General features: G+C 38.4%; 1 protein-coding gene and 1 long non-coding RNA gene across 13 annotated transcripts in view; both read left to right on the top strand.

Annotated features, from left to right (window-relative positions):
- Positions 1-24,852, top strand: part of VMP1 (vacuole membrane protein 1) — a 138,987-nt gene that overhangs the window by 32,939 nt on the left and 81,196 nt on the right. For 9 of the 12 annotated variants that reach the window (XM_077969103.1, XM_077969099.1, XM_077969098.1 and 6 more), the window contains 1 exon segment: positions 23,185-23,352. The exons of 2 other annotated variants lie outside the window; for them this stretch is intronic. In XM_077969103.1, the coding sequence (XP_077825229.1) occupies positions 23,347-23,352 (6 nt within the window). In that variant the 5' untranslated portion in view covers positions 23,185-23,346. 12 annotated transcript variants of the gene reach the window in all.
- On the top strand, positions 6,245-7,441 carry LOC144335519 (uncharacterized). Its single transcript, XR_013406429.1, has 2 exons — positions 6,245-6,536; positions 6,852-7,441. It is a non-coding gene; the product is annotated as an uncharacterized LOC144335519 (long non-coding RNA).

Raw genomic sequence — 24,852 nt, 5'->3', positions numbered from 1 at the left:
GATAGGGGCTGCAGTGAGCTAGGATTGCAGCACGCACTCCAAACTGGGTGGCAAAGTGAGACCTTGTCTCAAAAAAAAAAAAAAAAAAATTCTCTTAAATGCCCTAAAATTAAGTATATGTAAAACAGCCAGATCTGCAATTTATGAATATATAATCCTGGCTATAGTATGGAAGATAGATTGGAGGTGGGAGAGAAGAGGAACAGTTAGGATAATCCTTATGAGAGACACAAGCTTCTCAGGAGGTAATAGGAAATTCGAATGAATAGCAAGGAGTATTTATAAAAAGAATTTGTAGAGAGAAGTCAAGCAAAATGAAGACAAAATATGGTATAGATCTTTGATGTTTTAAAAGATTGCTCAGAATGGCAATAACGTTTGAGATGAAAAAGGACAAATCTGAGAGAAATTTTAGAAGTACAATCAAGAGTGTGGTAGGTTATTATGGAGGAAGAAGGAATGAAAGATAACTCTTGGATTTCCTTTTGTTTTGTTTTAATATATTTCATGTGTATTTAAGGTATATAACATGATGTTATAAGATATAAATATATATAGTAAAATGATTACTATTGTGGAAAAAATTAACATATTCTTTATCTCATGTAGTTACCGTTTTTACATTTTTAACTCCCTGTGGCAAGAGCAGCTATAATTTACTAGTTTAGCAAAAACTTTGAATACAATACATTGTTATTAACTATAGTCCTCATAGTGTATGTAGAGTACATTGGATCTTTTGACTTATTCCAACTGTATATTGGCTACTTTGTATCCTTTGATCTACGTCTCCTCCCATCTCTATCTCTATAAATGAGATCTTGCAACATTTTTCTGTGTAGTTATTGGTTTTTTACTTGAGTGACTGGGTAGGTTTTGATGCCATTAACTGTATAGAAAACAGTTATATGTTCACTTGTTCACATTTAATACATATTAATTATAAGTATGTGAAAAGAGAAATTTAAAGGTATACTGTAATTGTGCTGCAAGTTAAATGAGATCTTCACTTTATCCAGGTGGGTTGCTGGTGCCCGTGGTTGAATGGAAAGAGAAGGGAAATTTATAAAGGACTAAGAATGCTTACAAAACAAAACAAAACAAAACAAAAAATTATTAGAGCTGGGCACAGTGGCTCATTCCTATGCTTCCAGTGCTTTGGGAGGCCAAGGCAGGAGGATTGCTTGAGACCATGGGTTCAAGACCAGACCTAGCAAGACCCCGTTTCTAAAAAACACATAAATAAACAAAAGATAAATAAATTAACTGGGTGTGGTAGCATGTGCCTGTTTTCCTAGCTCCTTGGGAGGCTAAGGATGGAGGATTGCTTGAGCTCAGAAGCTCAAGGTCACAGTGAACTATTATTGCACCACTGCACTTTAGCCTGGGAAACAGAGCGAGACCATGTCTCAAAAACAAAAATAATGATAATAATAATAGGCTTTATTGTTTAGTGTAGTTTTAGGTTTACAGAAAAAGTGAGCAGAAAAGACAGAGGGTTCCAATTCACCAAGGGTCCCTAGTCCCTGGGCCAAAAACCGGTACTTGTCCCTGGCCTGTTAGGAACCAGGCCACACAGCAGTAGGTGAGCCAGTGGGCTGGCAAGCAAGTGAAGTTTCATCTGTATTTGCAGCCACTCCCTATCACTCAAATTACTGCCTGAGCTCTACCTCCTGTTAGATCAGCAGCAGCATCGGATTCTCGTAGGAGCTTGAACCTTATTGTGAACTGAGCATACGAGGGATCTAGGTTGCATGCTCCTTATGAGAATCTAATGCCTGATAATCTGAGGTGGAACAGTTTCATCCCAAAACCATCCCCCACGTCCACAAGTCTGTGGAAAACTTGTCTTCCACGAAACTGGTTCCTGGTGCCAAAAAGGTTGGGGACCACTGCCATACACCTTTCCCCACCACACAGTTTCCTCTATTATTAACATCTTGTATTACTGTAATTTATTTGTTACAATTGAGGAACCAATACTGATACATTGTTAACTAAAACCTATGGTTTATGGGATCTGCTCTTTGTGTTATACAGGTCTATGGGTTTTGACAAATGCATAATGTCATGTGTATACCTATAGTATCATACAGAATAGTTTCACTTTCTTAAAAATGCCCTGTGCTTCACCTGTTTTTTCATTTCCCCAGCTGCCCCCAAACCTTTCACAACCACTGATATTTTTACTGTTTCTATAGTTTTGCCTTTTCCACAAGACACTATAGTTGGAATTACAGGGTATGATCCTTTTCTGACCGACCTCTTTCACTTTGCAATATACATTTAAGGTTTTTCCTTGTCTTTTTCTGGTTTGATACCCCATTTCCTTTCATCACTATTTAATAATATTCCACTGTATGGATGTACCACCAGTTTGTGTATCCATTCACTTATTGAAGGATATCTTGTTTGTTCCCATGTTTGGCAATTATTTTTTTAAAAACTGCTATATATATATATGCTATTTTATAAATATATATAAATATATTTATTTTCTGATAGATCATGAGTATTAATATATACTCTATTGATAGAACATGAGTATTAATTACTAATATATAGAAAAAACTTGGCTTGTTTAAGGTTGTTTGCTAACCTTATATCCTGCAACCTTGCTGTAATTGCTTAATAGTTCCAAGACTTTTTTTGATGATTCCTTAGGATTTTCTGTGTAGATAATTATGTCGTCTGTGAACAAAGACGGTTTTTCTACCTTCCCAATCTGTATACATGTTATTTCCTTTCTTGTCTTATTGCATTGGTTAGGTTTTCAAAATAATGTTGAAGAGGAGTCATGAAAGGGCCATACTGCCTTGTTCCCAACCTTAATGGGAAAGCCTCTAGTTTCTCACCCTTAAGTATGATGTTAGCTGTAGATTTTTGTAGATATTATTTACCAAGTTGAGGAAGTACCTCTCTATTCCAAGTTTGCTGAGGTTTTTATTTTTTTAAAATCATTAATCTGTTGGATTTTGTCCCCCAAAACCCACTGTTTCAGATGATAGTGTCTGGAAAGCCAATATTTGACCAGGTGCGGTGGCTCACACCTGTAATCTCTGCACTTTGGGAGGCCGAGGCAGGTGGATCACCTGAAGTCAGGAGTTTGAGACCAGCCTGGTCAACATGATGAAACTAGTCTCTACTAAAAATGCAAGAAATTAGCCGGGCGTGGTGGCAGGCGCCTGTAATCCCAGCTACTCAGGAGACTGAGGCAGGAGAATCACTTGAACCCGGGAGGTGGAGGTTGCAGTGAGCCAAGATTGCACCACTGCACTCCATCCTGGGCAACGAGAGCGATATTCCGTCTCAAAAAAAAAAAAAAAAAAGGCAATATTTTAAAAAGAAATAAAGGCCGGGCATGGTGGCTCATGCCTGTAATCTCAGCACTTTGAGAGGCCAAGGAAGGATCCCTGCTTGAGACCAGGAGTTCAAGACCTGCCAGGGCAACATAATGAGACCCCATCTCTGCCAGAAAAAAAAAAAGAAAGAAGGAAAGAGAGAGATAGAAAGAAAGAAGAAAAGGAAGGAAGGAAGGAAAGAAATTCAATATTTAGAAGCTTGGGGAGAAATCTGTTAAATATAAAATAAATTTGAAGAGAGATCTAGTATATGCCATTTCCATTTAACCAAATGACCTTTAGTTCTTAGACCTTTTTGATCCTGACTTCCATTTAGGATCTCCTGGGTTTAACAGGGAGAATGAAGAAGAAAGAGCATTCATAAAATTTAATTTGCAGAGAAGCAAAAGGAAAACAAAAGCTATCACTGGCCTTTATTTTTTAATTGACTGGTGGGGGTGGAAATCAGTTTGCAAGAGGTTAAGCACTACTAACAGCAAAAAAGGCAAACATCATTGTCATACTCATGTTAATACTAGCTGGTCAGTTCTTTTATTTTTACTCGTGTTTGGTGGCCATTTTGTGGTACCCATTCCTATGGGAAGATTTTTCATCCCTGCCTTACTGAACTCCAGCCATATTATTTGCTTTGACCAATGAAATGTGAGCATAAGTGATAGCTGTTGTTTGAGATCTTTGTGTTGTTTGTTATTACGTCATAATCTAACCTATCCTGACTGATAGACAGCTAACATTTATTGAATGTTTACTAGGTGGTAGGCTCTCTGAGCATCACTTTAAATGAATTATCTCACTTAGTCCTCCCAAGAGCCAAGCTAGTCAATAAACAATAGCAAGTGTAAAAATTTTAATTAATAAGTGTAAACTACTTGTGAACTTTGGCAATTATAGAAAAGAGTAAAATAAACCAGAAGCAAAGCAGAGTCAAAAGTTTCAAATTTTGATCTGGGTTTTTACTTAATAGAAGCAATTTCAAATAATCTCTGGTTAGATTTTTTTAAGCTTATACCATTTTCTTGCTGATTAGTGATCAACAGAGTTTTATCCTTATTGGTCACTATTTCTTTTCTTTTGTATGTAGGAAATGCAGTTGTGTTTAGGATGTCCTAATTACACTTACTTTCATTTTCCAGGCTTAACATAATCCTCTCTTAGGGAAATGTGACATTCTCGTATTCTGTTTTGTGCTGATGAAACAGGCACCTCTGCCATATACCCATATAACTAACCCTCAACAAAGAGAATAAATGATCATATTGGGAGAGTAGTCTGGTGAGAAATATGGGCCTCCTTTTGACAATAGTTTGTGGTGAAAAAGAAACCAATTTTAACAGACAGAAAAAATGTAATTCATTATTTATTATGGCTGTCTTTACTGGAAATCATAACTTAAAAGTGAAATATGAAATTTTTTTTCTGAATAGGCAAAATTTCCCAATTAGGTTTTTGAAATTTGTGTTTAGAATGAATGATTCCTAGAGTGTGGAAGGTATCTTTTTTGGAAATATCATTTAGTAAATTATAATTGGTTGTGTACCAGTCACCTAAAAGACTTACTAAATTTCCTAAAATATTAGATACCTGCATGTTTGGCTTTAAAATGGAGAATTTATCTTAAGTTTATCTGTAAACAATTTCATTTACATTTATTTATTTTTTAATTTATTTATTGAGACAACATCTCGCTCTGACACCCAGGCTGGAATGCAGTGGTGTGATCTTGGCTCACTGTAACCACCGCCTCCCGGGTTTGAGCAATTCTAGTGCCTCAGCCTCCCAAGTAGCTGGAATTACAGGTGTGTACCACCACGCCCACTTAATTTTTGTATTTTTAGTAGAGACAGGATTTTGCCATGTTGGTCTGGCAAAATCTTGAACTGGTCTTGAACTCCTGGCCTCAGGTGATTCACCCGCCTCAGCCTCCCAAAGTGCTGAGATTACAGGCGTGAGTCAATATGCCTGGCAATATTTTTAGATATAACTGAAAGGTTATAACTTGAAATTAAGATGTCTTAGAAGTCCTCATCACTTCTTTAAATGTCACAAATAAAAGTTAGTGTTTATTTGATCATTAAATTTAATGAAAATCATCAGGGAAAAATTACTAACCATCACGTTTTATAAATTGATTTGAGTAAAGTGTAAATCAAGTAATTTGCAGAGACCAAGTACCTAGCCCAGAGGGACAAGTTAAGATACTGTTTATGCAGGAATAGTGGTTGCTAACCAGAAAGGAGGAGATGAAGGGGAAGTAAATAAATTTTTTCTGCCCATGTATTATGGAGAGTTGGTTGGGCTACTGGGTTACTTGGTTTGTTCTATTAATTTTAATAGTTAAAAAGTGGGTTTCTGGAGGCCTGTTAATTTCCCAAAGCACTATGTTTGTTATATATCATTGCAAATAAGATTTTTTTCTAGCAAGAAAGAGCCTGTAGTGTTCATCTGATTCTCCAAAGACTGAAATGTTAAGAACCATTCTTCTAGAACTTTTTAAAAAATATATCTATGTTTGGCTGCCACTAGGTGGCATTGCTAATACAGCCAATATACTGTATTATATTTGCAGTTTCTATTCTGGATAAATATATGTGTGTAGAGCAACTTCACCCAAAAACCAAGCCATCAAATGGCTCTACTAAGCTAGGAGACGTATTCTGTTATTTACCTGTATTTATGCTTGCCTAAAACGAGTTTACGCATGTAAGTAAAAAGGGCATTTCTTAATAGTTTTTCGCATTCATTCATTAATAAGTTCAGCAGTTAATAGTCTGCCTTTCTGGCCAGCTTATGTCTGTAATCCCAGCACACTGGGAGAGAGAAGCAGGGGGATCACTTGATGCCAGAAGTGTAAGACAAGCCTGGGCAACAAAGCAAGACCCCGATTTTTTGTTTTTTCTTTCTTTTTTTTTTTTTTTTTTGAGATAGAGTCTCACTCTGTCGCCCAGGCTAGAGTGCAGTGGCACAATCTTGGCTCACAATAACCTCTGCCTCCCATGCTCAAGTGATTCTCCTGCCTCAGCTTCCTAAGTAGCTGGGATTACAGGCTCGTGCCACTACCACCCAGCTAATTTTTGTATTTTTAGTAGAGCTGGGGTTTCACCATGTTGGTCAGGCTGGCCTTGAACTCCTGACCTTGTGATCCGCCTACCTCATCCTCCCAAAGTGCCTGTAGGCGTGAGCCACCACGGCCAGCTGATAAATTTTTTTTTTTTTTTTTTTTTTTTTTTTTTGAGACAGAGTCTCGCTTAGTCGCCCAGGCTGGAGTGCAGTGGCGCGATCTCGGCTCACTGCAAGCTCCGCCTCCCGGGTTCACGCCATTCTCCTGCCTCAGCCTCCCGAGTAGCTGGGACTACAGGCGCCCGCCGCCTCGCCTGGCTAATTTTTTGCATTTTTAGTAGAGACGGGGTTTCACAGTGTTAGCCAGGATGGTCTCGATCTCCTGACCTTGTGATCCGCCCGCCTCGGCCTCCCAAAGTGCTGGGATTACAGGCGTGAGCCACCGCGCCCGGCCGATAAATTTTTTAATATATGTTTAAAGATATCATAGTGTTAGAAGAGAGTAAAAGAATTATAAGACCAAGATCTAGGTTATACAGGAAACCCAAAAAAGAGAGACTGACCAAGGATAGGCCCTGATTAACCTGCAGGCTTTGAATTTGAACTCTAAAGAGCCACACTTTAAAAGAAGTGATGAACTAGATAAAAGTCAAACTTCACGGGTACTGAAGCTCAAGTTTAAATTTTTTTTTTTTTTTTTTTTTGAGGCAGAGTCTCGCTCTGTCACCCAAACTGGAGTGCAGTGGTGTGATCTTAGCTCACTGCAACCTCCACCTCCTGGGTTCGAGTGATTCTTATGTCTCAGCCTCCCAGGTAGGTGGGATTATAGGAATGCACCACCACACCTGGCTAGTTTTTGCAGTCTTAGTAGAGGCGGGGTTTCACCATGTTGGCCAGGCTGGTCTCCAATTCCTGACTTCAGGTGATCAGCCCCGTCAACCTCCCAGGGTGCTATGATTACAGGCATGAACCACCATGTCCTGCCTACTCTTATTGTCTGCTTAGAATTGTAAGTGGCCCAGCCCATCTACCCACTAGAAGCAAACTTGTCTGGAGGAAAATAAAATCATCCTAGGTTTTACATTACCTCTACTTAACTTACTGTTGTATTCCAGCTGTCTAGAACAGAGCCTAGTACTCAATAGGTGCTCGACAAATATATGTTAGATGTATTAATGTAAAATAGAATCTTTGCAAAGCCTATGAGAAGAGAGATAGAATAACTGTACTTCTTTTATTGGCAAAACAGTCTGTTCCTGACATCTGAGTCTTATTTGTGACAGTTGATGAAAAATGACCTAATCTATATATAGGTTTTTCTTAATTTGCATAATAGTTTTATATTAAATATCAGTACATCATTTTATTTCTCCAGCAAATAAAAGTGCATCTGCTTCTTGCTGTGTAAACATTATGCTCTTTGCATTCAGTTTACTTAAATTTAAACAAAAAATAGGCACAATGAGTAGTTTTTTTTTGTTTTTTTTTTTTTTTTTTGAGATGGAGTTTCGCTCTTGCTGCCCAGGCTGGAGTGCAGTGGTGCCAGCTCAGCTCACTGCAACCTCTGCCTCCTGGGTTCAAGGGATTCTCCTGCCTCACCCTCCCAAGTAGCTGAGATTGCAGGTGTCCACCACCACACCCGGCTAATTTTTGTATTTTTAGTAGAGATGGGGTTTCACCATGTTGGCCAGGCTGGCCTCGACCTCCTGACCTCAGGTAATCCACCCACCTCGGCCTCCCAAAGTGCTGGGATTACAGGTGTGAGCCACCACGCCCATCCCACAATGAGTGATTTTTAAAATCATTTTATTCAACATATACTAATATGCTTATGTCTCTGGTTTATCTTTATAGTGAGGTATATTGTACTTTGAAATTAGAAATTAATAGCATTTGTAAACTGCATTTCCTCTGTTTTTAGTTCTCATGCAGGCATATTTTTGTTCATTGCTATCTGCCTTGAACAAATTTTGCCTAGCAAGTAGTGCAAGTTACAAATTTCATTCATTTACCTTATTTGAGTTTATATGTAGATTAGGTGCAAAGAAGCTTCTGGGGCTGGCAGATTTTTCCAAGATACCATTTTTTAAGCTCTCTTTTATTGCATATTAATTCCTCAAAATCCATTGACAGATTTATTTTAGTCTTAGCAAACATTCAGGTTTCCTTTTAGAAGATCTGGTGCATGAGCGATCAGGAATGCTTATTTATTCTCTCATGTAGTGGAAATTATATCCCAAGTAAGAATAATAAGTTAATGTTTGCATAAAGAGAACATAGCTGCTGTTGACCTCTTTGGTTCATCTCTATGCAGCCTGTTTTTGTGAGTCAAAATTTCTACCTTAATAATGATCTAGACCCGTGCGGTGGCTTATGCCTGTGATCCCAGCACTTTGGGAGGCTGCGGTGGGTGGATCACCTGAGGTCAGGAGTTTGAGACCAGCCTGGCCAACATAGTGAAACCCTGTCTCTACTAAAAATACAAAAATGTAGCTGGGCGTGATGGGGGGGTGCCGCCTGTAATCCCAGCTACTCGGGAGGCTGAGGCGAGATAATTGTTTGAACGGGGGAGGTGGAGGTTGCGGTGTGCCAAGATTGTGCCATTGCACTCCAGCCTAGGCAACAAGAGCAAAACTCCATCTCAAAAAAAAAAAAAAATGAAAATTAGCCAGGCATGGTGGCACATACCTGTTATCCCAGCTACTTGGGAGATGCTGAGGCAGGGGAATCGCTTGAATCCAGGAGGCGGTGGTTGCAGTGAGCTGAGACCTGCTCCCCAGTACTCCAGTCCGGGCAACAAGAGCACAACTCCGTCTCAAAAAAAAAAAAAAGGTCTAACCCAGGGCTAGAGAGCATACTTTCTCTTTTTCATTTTCTTTTATCTTCGTTTCTTTTTTGAGACAGTTTCTCTCTGTTGCCTAGGCTGGAGTACAGTGGCATGGAGTACAGTGGTATGAATATGGCCCACTGTAGCCCCAACCTCCTGGGCTCAGGAGATCCTCCCACCTCAGCCTCCCAAGTATCTGGGACTACAGGTGTGCACCACTACACCTAGCTGTTTTTTGTTTTTTAGGGGTAGAAACGGGGTCTCTCCATGTTGCCCAGACTGTTCTTAAACTCTTGGACTCAAGAGATCCTCTCACCTCAGCCTCCCAAAGTGCTGGGATTACAGGCATGAGCCACTGTATCCAGCCTCACTTTTTCTGTAAAGGGTCAGATCTGTAGCTATTTACACATCGTGGGCTATCCAGTCTCTGTGCAACTACTCAGATCTGTCATTGTAATGAGAAAGCAATTACAGACAGTACATAAATGAATGAATGTGGCCATTTTCCGGTAAAACTTTATTCATAAAAACAGGTAGCAGGCTGGATTTGGTCTGCAGTTTGTAGTTTGTTAACCCCTGCTCTAACTCATTAAATGACAATAGTACACCAGAAGAGACATTTTGAGCCTGGGAGCCTTAATTAGAGCTAGCTGTCTTCTAAAGATTTTTGTATGACATCTGTGTATTTGGTTCACCCATTTGCCAAATAAGTACTATCATTTCTCTCTTCTTGATCAAGAAATAACAGGTTTAACATGATGCTTTAGAAAAGAATATAGTTGTGCATATGCTTGAGTTGTATAAAAAAAATTAAGAGTAAAAAAAAAAGCTTTTTATGAAGGGAAAAGCAGAAAAATTTCTTCCAAATGAGCTGTCTGATGACAGGAAGATTTGGTTCCAGTTTCATGTAACCATTGGTATGTTCAATTCCTCTTAAATACCAGATTTTACAAGATTGCAACTATTTTGAGGAATAAATAACTTATGGATTAAGTTTAGATGTCATGTGTAGGATGAATATTTCCGAAGATCTAAGGTACCACAGTTCTAAAATTATAATGGACTAGGGATTTTTGTTAAGTAGATTTTTAGCTGTTCTTATTTTTAAAAAGTAGCTATGTAAGATGATAGACATGTTAATTTGCTTTACTATAGTATAACCATTTTGTTATCTGTATGTATACTATAGCATCATATTGTAAGCCTCAATTATGCACAATAAAATTTATTTCTAAAAAACATAGGCCAGGTGCAATGGCTCGCACCTGTATTCCCAGCACTTTGGGAGGCCAAGGCAGGAGGATCACTTGAGGCCAGGAGTTAAGACCAGACCAGCCTGGGCAACCTAGTGGGACCCCGTCTCTACAAAAAAAATTTTTTTAATTAGCCAGGTGTAGTGGCATGCTTCTGTAGTCCCAGCTACTCAGGTGGAGGTTGAGGCCAAGATTGGAGAATCGCTTGAGCCAAGGAGGCTATGATCACGCCACTGCAGTCTAGCCTGGGTGACAGAATGAGACCCTGTCTCAAGAACAAAAAAAAGTGTAGATGTTGTACACAATTAGGAGAAGTGATGGGGTTATTTCCGTAGCCACCTTGTAATTATTTCCCACTAACAGAGAAATATGATTCATAATTCTGTAATTAACCAGGTTAACAAAAACAGGAACTTTGGTACTTGACTATGAGAAATGTATTCTGGACATGCTCCTTATATGCATGTACATTATGATTCATCAAGTTACCAGACAAAAAGATGATTAAAGAACCATTTGTAAACTGTATGTAACATTAAGGATTTATAAAGGCTGTTCTTAATAGCAAAGGAGTCCATCAGCTACAATTTACTCTCCTATATAATGTGATGTACAATTTTTGACACTAGGTGGAGCAGTTTCCTGGCAAAAGGCTTCACAAAGCCCTATATCCCTTTCAATCAAGCCCAGCTTCTAGACAAAGAATTGTAAAGAGAAGAAAAACTATCGACAATCATTTATAATTTAAAAAGATGCCCAAATATTTAGCTATAAGTAGAAGGCTGAATATATTTTACAATTTTTCTGTTTGCCATATATTTTAACCATTGGATTTTCTCATGTTTTAGGTGTTAGAGTTTTACTTTCTAGAAGCAGTTTGGAAGTAGAAAAGTTGGGAACTATTCAGTTACATTGTAGAATAGATCAGGTTTTATTAGAAGCTGTAACATCAAGGAGTTATCCTTTGAATGATATCTGTGAGCCATTTGTTTCATATGACCATTTTTATAGAAAAAACTTGACTCTTTGTTATCAATTAGATACAAAGAAAGTTGTGAGATATGTGCCCCTGTGTAAGATTCAGAGGCCTGTTTCTGCTTTAAAGTTTGGGATTCTTTCATTATTAAAATATGTGTTAAAAATTGTACATTTACCCTGAAGTGCAGGTCAATTGAGGACTAAAATGAAAACAAAAAATATATATGTACATTTTAAAAATCTGACGTCTTAATTGCTTTTTCATATTTATAACCTCCTCGGTACATGGCACCCTAAGGAAGAAGTACTGTATAGTATTCTGCACTTTTTAAAAGCTGTTTTTTCCTTAGGTATAGACATTTCTGATATTTTTTGACTCTTGGCTATTGCTGAAAATAAATATTATTTGGAAAACTGCATTGATATGGGTTGAAATAAAATAGTGAAATAGTTTCAGTAAGTGAAATATTGTAGTAGTTGTTAATACCATAAAGTGGAATCATTCTTTTAAAAAAAAATTGTTAGCCAACTTCTTCCCTATCAATTCAGCTTGACTTCTGAATATTGCTTTATTGCTCACTTGTCTATCCTCCTTTTAAGACAAAAAAGAAATTACCAAAAGTTAAGGCTCTGGTATGACTTGATACCAGACGCTTATAACTATGGCTGTAAGCATGCAGTGACTCAGTGCTGTTTCAGGAAGACCAACAGACCCTTCTTAGAAAAAAATCTATTTGCCTTTTGTTTGATGAAGGCATGAAAGCTCTTCTCTCTGTCTTTCCCTAAGGAATGACTCATATATTAACTCTGCTGAGCATCACCACATCAAAAGAAGAAACCAAGGTCTTCAGGACATTGGGCTGGGTTTTTGCCAAGGAAAAGGGGTATGCACAGACTGGGTAACTTCCTGCCCTTAAGTTTATTAATGTATGCTTAAACAAAAGACAAGAAAATTTAGTTTAGCTTACATTTGTTGTTGGGCATACATTTTAAACAATTTATACTAGCCCCCCCCTTTTTTTAACAGTGCTCTCATAAATATGTAGTTCATTGCTCCTGAATACTTCAGTCAACTGTGTGATCAAAAGTTGCTTGGGTCTAGAGAACAAAGGCGAAACATGCCTTTTTTTCTTTTTCTTTTTCTTTTTCTTTTGTTTTTTAGATGGAGACTCACTCTGTCACGCAGGCTGGAGTGCAATGGTGCGATCTGTATTTTTAGTAGAGGCAGGGTTTCACAATGTTGGCCAGGCTGGTCTCGAACTCCTGACCTCAAGTGATCCACCCGCCTGGGCCTCCCAAACTGCTGGGATTACAGGCGTGAGCCACCACGCCTGGCCAAATATGCCTTTTAATATGGATTAATTCAACATAATAAAAATAGCTTCAAAGACAGTACCTTATAACTTGGAGCATGAACTAATACTATAGAGTTCATATTTCTTTTGTTTTGTCCAGCAATTTTATACTTGCACTTTTTTTTTTTTTTTTTTTGAGACGGAGTCTCGCTCTGCCGCCCAGGCTGGAGTGCAATGGCCGGATCTCAGCTCACTGCAAGCTCCGCCTCCCGGGTTCACGCCATTCTCCGGCCTCAGCCTCCCGAGTAGTTGGGACTACAGGCGCCCGCCACCACGCCCGGCTAGTTTTTTGTATTTTTTAGTAGAGACGGGGTTTCACCGTGTTAGCCAGGATGGTCTCGATCTCCTGACCTCGTGATCCGCCCGTCTCGGCCTCCCAAAGTGCTGGGATTACAGGCTTGAGCCACCGCGCCTGGCCTATACTTGCACTTTTATAGTATAATCTCATATTTCTACCCTATGACCTAGGTAACTGGCATTATTAGGCTTTTTGTTAAACAAAGGAGATGAGATAGAAGTTACCAACAGTAATTTACCAACAGATTTAGAAAACTGAAATCCACATTAATGCATGCCCAGGTTCCTGCTTTTTGACAGTTTGTTTCTTTGTTTTTTGTTTTGGTTTTTGGTTTTTTGTTTTGGTTTTTGTTTTTGTTTTTAGACAGGGTCTGGCTCTGTTGCTCAGGCTGGAGTGCAATGACATGATCATAGCTCACTGCAATCTTGAACTCCTGGTATCAAGTGGTCCTCCCATCTCAGCCTCCCAAGTAGCTGGGACTACAGGCATATGCCACTACACTGGGCTAATATTTTTTCTTAGTAGAGACAGAATTTCACTGTGTTGTCCGTGCTATTCTTGAACTGCTGGGCTCAAGTGATCCTGCTGCCTCGGCCTCCCAAAGTGTTAGGATTACAAGCATGAGACACTGTTCCCAGCCTTTACTGCATTTTGTAAAGAGAGACCAGAGGCATAACTTGGGACCTTCTTTACAAAAAGAATATAAACACTGGTTAAACTTGTCAGTGCCCATTGGGAATCAATATTTTACACTCTAGCCTTCTAGATTTATTTGCTGTAGACTATAACCTTGTTTTTTGACTCTAATGATAAAAACAATGATTAAAAAAATTCTGAGGAGAATTTCTGTGTTTGCAAAAGGGTTTCTGAAGTCCCCTGAAAGAAAACAGAGGTTTTGCAAGTCATACAAACAACGATTTGTCATCTTCTTTTGTTTGTTTATCACCCAGATATTCCTAATGAATCACATTCCAGACTAACCACTGACTGCTTTTGTTCCTTAGTGTAGAAGTGTGGCAAATAAATGTTTTCCCAGTGAATCAGCACAGGATTCTTGATTTTATTACCTTTGCCCTAAACTTTCCAGACAAAACTAATTGGAAATTTTGCCTTTGGGATCTCACTTGACTTCTGTGTATAGATGATGGATTAGGCTATGAATTGACATTACAGATGTTGTCCAAACAACTCCAGTCTTTAGGAATGTTTTATCAGTTCTGAGGGAGCCGTCTAGAGTGGAAGAATGTCTGTCTGTTTTGTCTGCTCGCCTTCCTTAAAAATACTCATACACACACAACACACATTCTGCAATCTTAATGTGATGTTGTATTCTTCATCTTGGTTGATAAATATTCTTGCCTAAATTAGGCTAATAAATTAACTAATATGAACATTTTAGGTCTTTCGTTTTTAAAAGATGTCTCTGTAAGAAAGGACCATAAAGTAAACCCAACAGTATTCTACCTTTGGTCTTTTGGATGATATACTGTTTTTCTTGATGAAACATAGACATGAGTATAACCTTTTCAATCCTTTAAATGCTACAAAGTGTGTGAAGAATTATAGTAAATCATGAGCGAGCTGCTATAATATAAATCCAAAGAACCTGAAAAGTTCAAAATCCAGAAAATGTTTTACTTACTTAAAATTAAGCAGCAGTGTACATTCTAGTTTATCATTTTACTAATATGATTTTTTCACAAATTAAAGTATGAATATATTCACCCCTTTCTTACTATGACCCTAATTAGTGTTTGTAGCACAAGGATTTCTTTCTCTGGGCTTACATAGATAGTACATTATTATCAGAAAACTATTTAAAACTCTTCACTATCAGATTAGGATGGAGAGAGAGAGGGAGAGAGAGAGAGATGTGGTTTTGTATAATTTTACCTTTCTAGGACAATTTTTTTTAATTCTAAGTTTCTCTTAATTAGAAGAAATAATAGTGTCTTATCATTATTCTTGAAGCTAGAGTAAAAATTGATTACATAGACTTATCTCAGTTCGGTTTTTTTCTAATCACTAAAACTCATGAAAGAATGTAAATCATGGAAATGTAACTTTTTAAACATATGTAAAAAGAGTTTTTGAAAGATAAAATATATTTTTCCACAGACAAATACCTACATCTGCTCTTATTAGAAATCTTACCCTTTCATCTAAGTATGGTTTGCTCTCACCCAGACATACTCTTGCCTGGCCAAGCACTACATCTTTTATCCTGGACAAGGCAAAATTATTCCATTACCAATCTTTGGAAAATACAATGTAATACAGCTCATGAGACTAGATATATGGAACTCTGAAATGAAGCAAATCCAGATGTCCAATATGTTGAAAATAACCGAGCTATCTTGTTGATTTGACTTCATCTAGAATAACTATACTGAGTTACCAAAAATAAAACAGACCTTTATTTGCCACTTTTCTTTTTCTTTTTTTTTTTTTTTTAAAGACAGGGTCTCACTCTGTCGACCAGGCTGGAGTGCAGTGGTGCGATCTCAGCTCACAGCGACCTTGACCTCCCAGGCTCAAGCTATCCTCCCACTTCAGCCTCCCAAGTAACTGAGACTGCAGGTGCACACCACCATACCCAGCTAATTTGTTTTTTTTTTTAAGAGATAGGGTCTCACCATGTTACCCAGGCTGGTCTCAAAACTCCTGGGCTCCAGTGATTCTCCAGCCTCAACCTCCCAAAGTGCCGAGAATACAGACGTGAGCCACCCTGCCTGGCCTATTTGCCACTTTAAGACATACTCCCTGTATTGATTTTTACCTTGCCACATGTCACATCCTTTTAAATGTGTTCAGACTCATTTTATAGCACAGCATATGGTCATGTGTACTTGAAAATAATATATATTTGGCTCTTGTTGGGTGGTATTTTCTATATTATTCAAATCTTCTGTGTCCATACAATTATCAGTGTAGTTGTTCTATCAATTAATGAAATATAGATGTTGAAGTTTTCTACTATGTATGTGCCAGTCATGGTGGCTCACATCTAATCCCAGTGCTTTGGGAGGCCAAGGCAGGAGGATCCCTTGAACTGAGTTTGAGACCAGCCTGGACAACATAGGCAGACCCTGTCTCTACAAAAAGCAGAAAAATTAAATGGGGCCAGGTGTGGCGGCTCACACCAGTAATCCCAGCACTTTGGGAGGCCTTGGTGGCAGAATCTCTTGAGCCCAGGAGTTTGAGACTAGCCTGGGCAACATAGGGAGACCCATCTCTAAAAATAATGAAAAAAAATTATCTGGGCCAGGTGCACTGGCTCACGCCTATAATGCCAGCACTTTGGGAGGCGTTGGTAGGAGGATCCCCTGAGCCCAGGAGTTTAAGCAACATAGGGAGACCTGTCTACAAATAATGAAAAAAAATTAACTGGGCTGGGCACTCTGGCTTAACACCTGTAATCCCAGCACTTTGAGGCAGATAGATCACTTGAGCCCAGGAGTTAGAGACTAGCCTGGGCAACAGGCAAAACCCCATCTCTACAAAAAATTAGCCAGGCATGGTGGTACACACCTGAAGTCCCAGCTACCCAGGAGGCTGAGGTGGGAGGATCACCAGAACTCGAGAGGTTGAGGCTGCAGTGAGCCAAGATCATGCCACTGTACTCCAGTTTGGGTGATGGAATAAGAGAACCTGTCTCAAGAAAAAAAGAAAAAAAATTAGTTGGATGTGGTATCTTGCATCTGTGGTCCCAGGCGGGTGGATCTCCTGAGGTCAGGAGTTCAAAACCAGCCTGACCAACGTGGTGAAACCCCATCTCTACCAAAAATACAAAAATTAGCTGGGTGTGGTGGTGGGTGCTGGAAACCCCAGCTACTCGGGAGGCTGAGGCAGGAGAATCACTTGAACCTGGGAGGCAGAGGTTGCAGTAAGCCGAGATCGCAGCATTGCACTCCAGCCTGGGCAACAGAGTGAGACTCCATCTCAAAATAAAATTAAAATTAAAATAAAGTAAAATTTCTAGCTATAATTGGGGATTTGTTCATTTCTCTGTTCTCCCTATGTTGCCCAGGCTAGTCTCAAACTCCTGGGCTCAAGAGATTCTCCCACCAAGGCCTCCCAACGTGCTGGGATTACTGGTGTGAGCCGCCACACCTGGCCTCATCTAATTTTTCCATTTTTTGTAGAGACAGGGTCTGCCTATGTTGTCCAGGCTGGTCTCAAACTCAGTTCAAGGGATCAGTTTTTGCTTTATGTATTTTCACACTCTGTTATTGGGTGTATACACAATTAGAATTGGTCTGACTTCCTGAGAATTAGACCGTTTATCATTGTGAAATGTTCCTGTGAATCTCTGTTAATATTCCCTGTCCTTAAATCTACTTTGTCTAATATTAATTTAGCTACTTTATCTTTTTTATAGATTTTTTAAAATGGTTTTTCTTTTCCCGTCTCTTTACTCTTTCTTTTCTGGGTTCTTAATATTTAAAGTGGGTTTCTTACAGACAGCATATACTAATCCAGTCTAACAGTCTCTGCCTGAATTCATATGTTTGGTCCATTTGCAATTAATGTAGTTATCAATATGATTGGGTTTAAGTCTGCCCTCAAACTGTTGTATCTAATTTTTTATTCCTTTTTCTTTTTTCTCTGCCTTCTTTTGGACTGAGGGGGGTTTTTTTGTTTTGTTTTTTTGTAGTTTTTTTTTTTTTTGGTATTGAATTTGTTTGCTTGTTTGTTCTACTTCTTTTAAAATTTTTAGTGGTATAGTTAGGTGTAGTGATGCATGCCTGTGGTCCCAGCTACTCGGGAGGCTGAGGTATAATCTCATGAGCCCAGGCAGTCAAGAGTCCAGTGAGCTGTGATCATACTACTGCCCTGCCCTCCAGCCTGGGCAACAGGGTGGGACCATTTCTCAAAAAAAAAAAAAAAATTAAAAAATTTTGTGGTTGTCCTAAGGTTTACAATATGCTCCATTAACTTACCGGGTGAACAATGAAGTATTATTTTCTCATTTTGTATATAATGTGACAACCTTATAATAATGTTCTTCATTTTCCTCCTCCCATAATTTATAATTTATGCTTTACTTGTCATACATTTTACTTCTTATACATTTTACTTCCTCATATGTCATAAACCCACAGTACTGTTCTGAAATATATTTATTTGAAATATATTTTCCCTAGGGCCCAGATTCACAGGTATTTTTTTCTTCAACACTTTAAAGAAGTAATTCTGATGTCTTTTGGTTTGCATAGTATTTCTGATGAAAAGTCTGACCTATTTTTCTCTGTAGATAATGTGTTATTTTTATCTCCTTTTTTTTTTTTTTTTTTTTTGTGAGACAGAGTGGCTCTGTCACCCAGGCTGGAGTGCAGTGGCACGATCTCGGCTCACTGCAAGCTCCACCTCCCAGGTTCACGCCATTCTCCTGCCTCAGCCTCCCGAGTAGCTGGGACTACAGGTGCCTGCTACCACGCCGGGCTAATTTTTTGTATTTTTAGTAGAGACGGGGTTTCACTGCGTTAGCCAGGATGGTCTCGATCTCCTGACCTCGTGATCCGCCCTCCTCGGCCTCCCAAAGTGCTGAGATTACATGCATGAGCCACCGCGCCCGGCCTATCTCCTCTATTGTTTTTCAGACTTTTCCTCTTATCATTGAACTACAGCAATTTCATTATGACATAATTGTGATGATTTTTAGCAATTTGATTATGTTTTATTTTCTTTTTTTGAGATGGCTTCTTGCTCTGTCACCAGGCTGGAGTGCAGTGGCACCATCGCGGCTCACTGCAATCTCCACCTCCCGGGTTCAAGCCATTCCCCTGCCTCAGTCTCCACACCCAGCTGATTTTTGTATTTTTAGTAGAGACAGGGTTTCACCATGTTGGCCAGGATGGTCTCGATCTCCTGACCTTATGATCCGCCCGCCTTGGCCTCCCAAAGTGCTAGGATTACAGGTGTGAGCCACCATGCCCGGCCTATATATTTTCTTTTCTTTTTCTTTCTTTTTTTGCTTTTTCTTTTCTTTTTTTTTTTTTTTTTGTACTGGCGTCCAGTGGTGAGATCTCAGTTCACTGCAACCTCTGCCTCCTGGGTTCAAGTGATTCTCCTGTCCCAGCCGCCTCAGTAGCTGGGATTATATGCACTTGCCACCACGCCCGGCTAATTTTTTGTATTTTTAGTAGAGATAGGTTTCACCATGTTGGCCAGGGTGGTCTCGAACTCCTGACCTCATGATCTGCCCACCCTGGCCTCCCAAAGTGCGGGGATTACAGGTGTGAGCCACTGCACCCAGCCTATATGTTTTGTTTTCTTTGTGTCAATCGTGACTGGATTTGTTCAGTTTCTTAAGTCTATGGATTGATATTTTTCATCAAACCTGGATCTGTTTCTATTGAGCATTATTTCTTTTGGTTATGAGTTATATATTGCTGCCTCGCATGTCTAGTAATATTATATTGATTGCTAGTAATTTTTAATTGAATGCTAGATATGTAGTGTTAAATTGTTGCTTGTGTGGATTTTGTCTTCCACTATAGAACACTGATGTGTGGGCAGGTTCTGAAGGGGGCAATTAAGTTACCTGTGGATCAGCTTGATCTTTTTAAGACTTGTTTTAAACCCTGTTAGGGTTAGACTAGAGTGGCTTTCACCTTAGGACCAGAAGGAAAGGTCGTACCTACGCAAGCATGACCTTTCTGGATTGAATGCTGAGTCTCTTCTCTCTACTCTAGCTGGTTGATCACAGATGTTTCCCAGGCCTGTGTGAACTCTGGGAATTGGTCAGTTTACAAATCCCCAGTAATTGTTCTTTTCCCGGTGGTTTTTTGCCTGGACTTGTGTTCTCACCTTAGCATACAGTGCAGCTTTGTGTGCCAGAGTCTGAAGGGGACCCCTGTGCAGATTTCTAGAGTTCTTTCTCTCTGTGTAGCTTTCTCTTTTCTGGTATACTGCCTCATAAATTCTGACTGCCTCAGCCTCCCTGAATCCTGAACTCGTGAACCCCAATCTCATTCTCAATTCAGCAGGAGCAACATGCTTTGTTTGGGCTTTTCCTCTTTTGACCATGGCATTTTTGGCAGGCATGGAATGTGTCTACACACAAGAAGCCAGAGTCAGTGTATGGTTTCTTCACTTTTATCCCTTCTCTTGGTAATCAAAGCCCTGTACTGCCTGTAGTACAATGTCTAAAAATAATTGTCCCATATATTTTGTCCAGTTTTCTCATTGTTTGCTATGGAAATGAAAGTCTAGTATCCGTTACTTCATCCAGTCCTGAGGCAGAAAACCTTCAGCCATCGACCAGGATCCTTAACCCATGTTCCCTGAAGAGTTGGAACCTGCTGCTCAGTAAATGTATAAATTGTATATCCTGTGGCAGATTTTATCCAGTTAAGCTTTTCAATTAATACTATAGCTGTTTGGGTCTTTACTCTCTTGTTTCTTTGTTTAGTATGATTAAAAATGTGACACATATTTGCTATATTGTAGTGAGACTTGTAGTTTTTAGAAAATATACTTTAAAAGTAGTTTGAATTCTGTGTAACTTTTAAAACTTTTAATCAAAAAATTTTTTTAGTTTTTGTTTGGATTTTTCATATAAACATATTTTTTCATTCAAATTGGTTATATTTAGAAACCGTTAAGCTATAATGTTGAATAGAACTTGTGAGGTTTCCTATCACTTAATATAGTTTAAACTATGAATAAAGGACAAGAAACTGAGTTGTTAATGTTCATTTTGTCTGGGAACCACCACATCTGCCTCAAAGGCTGAGTAATCGTGACTTATTAGTGTGGTTATGGAAAATATATGTCAGTTTAGTTGAGTGAATGAACAGACTTCTTTAGAAGAAAGAATTCTCAAATCAGAGACTTGAGAAAACATTCTCAAATCAGATTGTTGAAAATTTCCCTTTTCAGAATTACTAAAAATTAAAACTATGAAGAACTTTTATTTTATTGGATAATGTGTTTAATCTGTTAGGATACATTTTTTATATTTCTGGAATGCAAATATAGCTTTTTCTTTCCTATATATCCCAGAAATCTCATTATTTTAGCTCCCAGGGCAATTTTATTTTTTGTTCACTTGAAACTCATTTCTAACTTTAGCTGTAGACTGTACCTGTAGCCAAAGAGGACATTACATGGGGACAGCATGGACAAACTCTTAAATTTTCTTCTTTTTCACTTATTGGCATTCATATGTCTCTTTTGTGTTTTCTAACAGTAAAGGTGGAAGTTACAGCTGATTTCTTTTTATCTTTTTAAAATTATGTCTGACAGCTATAATTGTATGAGGAGAAATGTTTCACAAACTATGCAGTTATTTTGAATATCACAAACTTTGGGTTTTTTTTGGTAGTATCACAAAATAATTCTTTTTTCCCCTAACTGTGAAATCTCTTGTGTGCACATAGTGTTTAAAGAAACAATTGTAAATTTCATGGTTAATCATAAGTTTTCAAAAACCTAATCAAAATATTCTTTTCAAAATCTTCTATACTTATTTTAATAGTTTAATATTTCTACATTTCCAAGAATTAAAAGTCCCCCAAAAGAGGAACAAAGGCTAAAACTTCACATCGATTTTTTTTGATCCAGAAAAAAACTAATAATTAACTGATTCAGTGCCAATGATTTCATTTTTTAGGTATTATTTTAACAGAAAATGCCAATTCTATTTAGAGATAAGTATCACATGTGTGAACGACTTTGTATTTTATATTAATGTCAAACAAAATTTTATTGGTAGTAGAATATCTTAGTTTTATTTTTATCACTAGATTTTATGTACTTTGAACCACAGATTCTTTCATCATGTGATCTTAAAATACTTTCTTATACACAGAGCCGACTTACTTTTCTGTGGGACTGACTCATTTATGAAAAATCATTGGAGAAATCTTTAACAGAAATCTTCAGATTCAGAAATACTCGCACAATATAGTTACTAATAAAATCTCGTGTGTGTATATATGTAAATAATTTTATTCTACAAATAAAGTATTTCTCTTCATAATAGCTGATGGCTGCTAGTTACTGTATGCTAGAGGGCATCTATCAACCTATGCTTAAGGGACCCAGAAATTTATATTTTAACCAGCTCCCTAGTATGCGGACTCTTCGTCTTGTGCTTTTAGGAACCATTGTGTAAAACTCATTGATACTGGTTTCACAGTTACATTTTTGCTTTATGATCTCACTAGGAAAGGTTATGTGAGGTGGTACATCACTAACTGTTTTTAAGTAAGGACATAAAGTGATATTCTCAAATTGTGCCTAAAAGAACAGTGGCTCAGAAAGTTGTTTTTTTAATAAAAGGAATAATCTAACAAATGAGAAATATAGATACATGAAATAAAAGTCAAGCAAGGAATTACATCAGTGGTTGCCGGGGACTAGGACTTGAGGGAGGGAATTGGCCACAGAGGAACACAAGATATTTTTTTTTAATAAGGCATGGGGCCTCGTTCCATCATCCAGACTGGAGTGCAGTGGCAAAATCATAGCTCACTACAGCCTCCAACACCTGGGCTCAAGCAATCCTCCTGCCTCAGCTCCCGAGTAGCTGGAACTACAGGCACATGCCACAGTGCATGGCTAATTTTTAAAATTTTTGTAGAGATGAGGTCTTGCTTTGTAGCCCAGTCTGGTCTTAAACTCCTGGCTTCAAGCAGTCCTTCTGCCTCAGCCTCCCACAGTGGTGGGATTACAGGCATGAGCTGCCGTGCCTGGCCAAGGGATGATTTTTGCAGTGATGGAAATGTTCTGTATCTTGATTGGTGTAGTTATATGGCTGAATGTATTCGTCAAAGCTAATTGAAATGTAGACCTCAAATAAGTGACTTATTATGTGTAAATTTTACCTCAATAAATCTGATTTTTTTTTTAAGTCAACCAGGAAGAGATTCTGGGAAGGATTATTTTCTTCATGTTACTACCTGCATCTTGAAATTATTTAGAATTATTTTGTTCTTTGAAAGCTAAGATTTTTATTATATGGCAATTAATATACTATTAAAATAACGTGTATTGATAATTTTTTAGTAGTTCTCATCAGAAGTTTCTTGTATTTGTTTTATAGGGTCCACATATAGCCTCAGTTACATTAGCTGCTTATGAATGCAATTCAGTTAATTTTCCTGAACCACCCTATCCTGATCAGATTATTTGTCCAGATGAAGAGGGCACTGAAGGAACCATTTCTTTGTGGAGTATCATCTCAAAAGTTAGGATTGAAGCCTGCATGTGGGTAAGATATGCATTTTCATATTTGTTTAAAACTAACCTCACCATCTTGATAGTGTGTTGTACCTTTTTGAAATAGAATCTAAACATATTCCTTGTCAGTAAATGATTCAGTAAGTAACCAGCTACCTACTTCTAAGGCAAAAGAAACCTTTTAGAGCATCTCCTCTTCATGAATGGCATTGGGAAGAAAGGCATGAACCATATGTATCACAAAGCAACGGAGGCCAAGTAGACTCCAGCAGGGAAAGGGAGTACAGATGATGGAACTACAGCTGAGCCTTGAACAATGTGTGGGTTAGGGTTGCCAACCCCCTGTGCAGTAGGAAATCCACATATAACTTTTAACTCCCCAAAAACTTAACTACTAATAGCTTCCTGTTGAACAGAAGCCTTAATGATAAATAGTAGATTAACACATATTTTGTATGTGTTAATATAGTATTATATACTGTTACAAAGAAAATCATGAGGAAAAGGAAATATATTTATTATTAATTTAGTGGGAATGGATCATCATTTCCACTCCATTTTCATGTTGAAGAGACTGAGGAGGAGGAGGAGGAGGGAAAGAAGGGTTGGTCTTGCTGTCTTAGGGGTGGCAGAGGCAAAGGAGGTGGAGGAGGTAGATGGGGAGCCATGAGAGGCACACTGATTATAACTTGTACTGGCACAGTTCAAATCCATGTTGTTCAAGGGTCAACTGTATACTACATTATAAAATTTGTTCCAGTATTTCTATACCTGATAAACTCTTAGAATTTGTCTAAGAGTTATATAAAATATATATAAATATTAGATTGGTAATATATAGTTATATATCATTATTAGATTGGCAAATGTCATGTCTTTTTTAATTTAAAATTTTATTTTTATTTGGCAAATAAAAATTGTGTGTGTATATGTATGTATGCATTATATTTATTTATTTGTTTGTTTGTTTGTTTATTGAGACAGGGTCTTGCTCTGTTGCCCAGGCTGGAGTGCAGTGGTGCCATCTCAGCTCATTGCAGCTTCAACCTCCTGGGCTCAAGTGATCCTCCCCATATGTCTTAGTTTTAGATTTAAAATACTGTGTTCTGGCTGGGCCTGGTGGCCATCCCTGTAATCTCAGCACTTTGGGCGGCCAAGACAGGCAGATCACTGGAGGCCAGGAGTTCGAGATCAGCCTGGTCAACATGGTGAAACCCTGCCTCTACTAAAAATACACAAATTAGCCAGGCGTGGTGGCGCATACCTGTAATCTCACCTACTCAGGATGCTGAGGCATGAGAATTGCTTGAACCCAGGAAGCAGGGGTTGCAGTGAGCCGAGACCCGCCACCGCTCTCCAGCCTGGGCTACAGAGCGAGACTACATCTCAACAATAACAACAAGAAAATACTGTGTTCTTAGAGGACTCATTTCATTTTCTGAGTTGTTATAATGCTAACTAAAGTAAGGTCAGACATTTCTTAATATAAACCAAGCCTTATTATAGTAAAGGTATCAGGCTGTATGGTCGT

The sequence above is a fragment of the Macaca mulatta genome, chromosome 16 (assembly GCF_049350105.2).
Source record: "Macaca mulatta isolate MMU2019108-1 chromosome 16, T2T-MMU8v2.0, whole genome shotgun sequence".
In the NCBI taxonomy this organism is placed as follows: domain Eukaryota; kingdom Metazoa; phylum Chordata; class Mammalia; order Primates; family Cercopithecidae; genus Macaca; species Macaca mulatta.
This window is presented reverse-complemented; position numbering and strand designations above follow the sequence as displayed.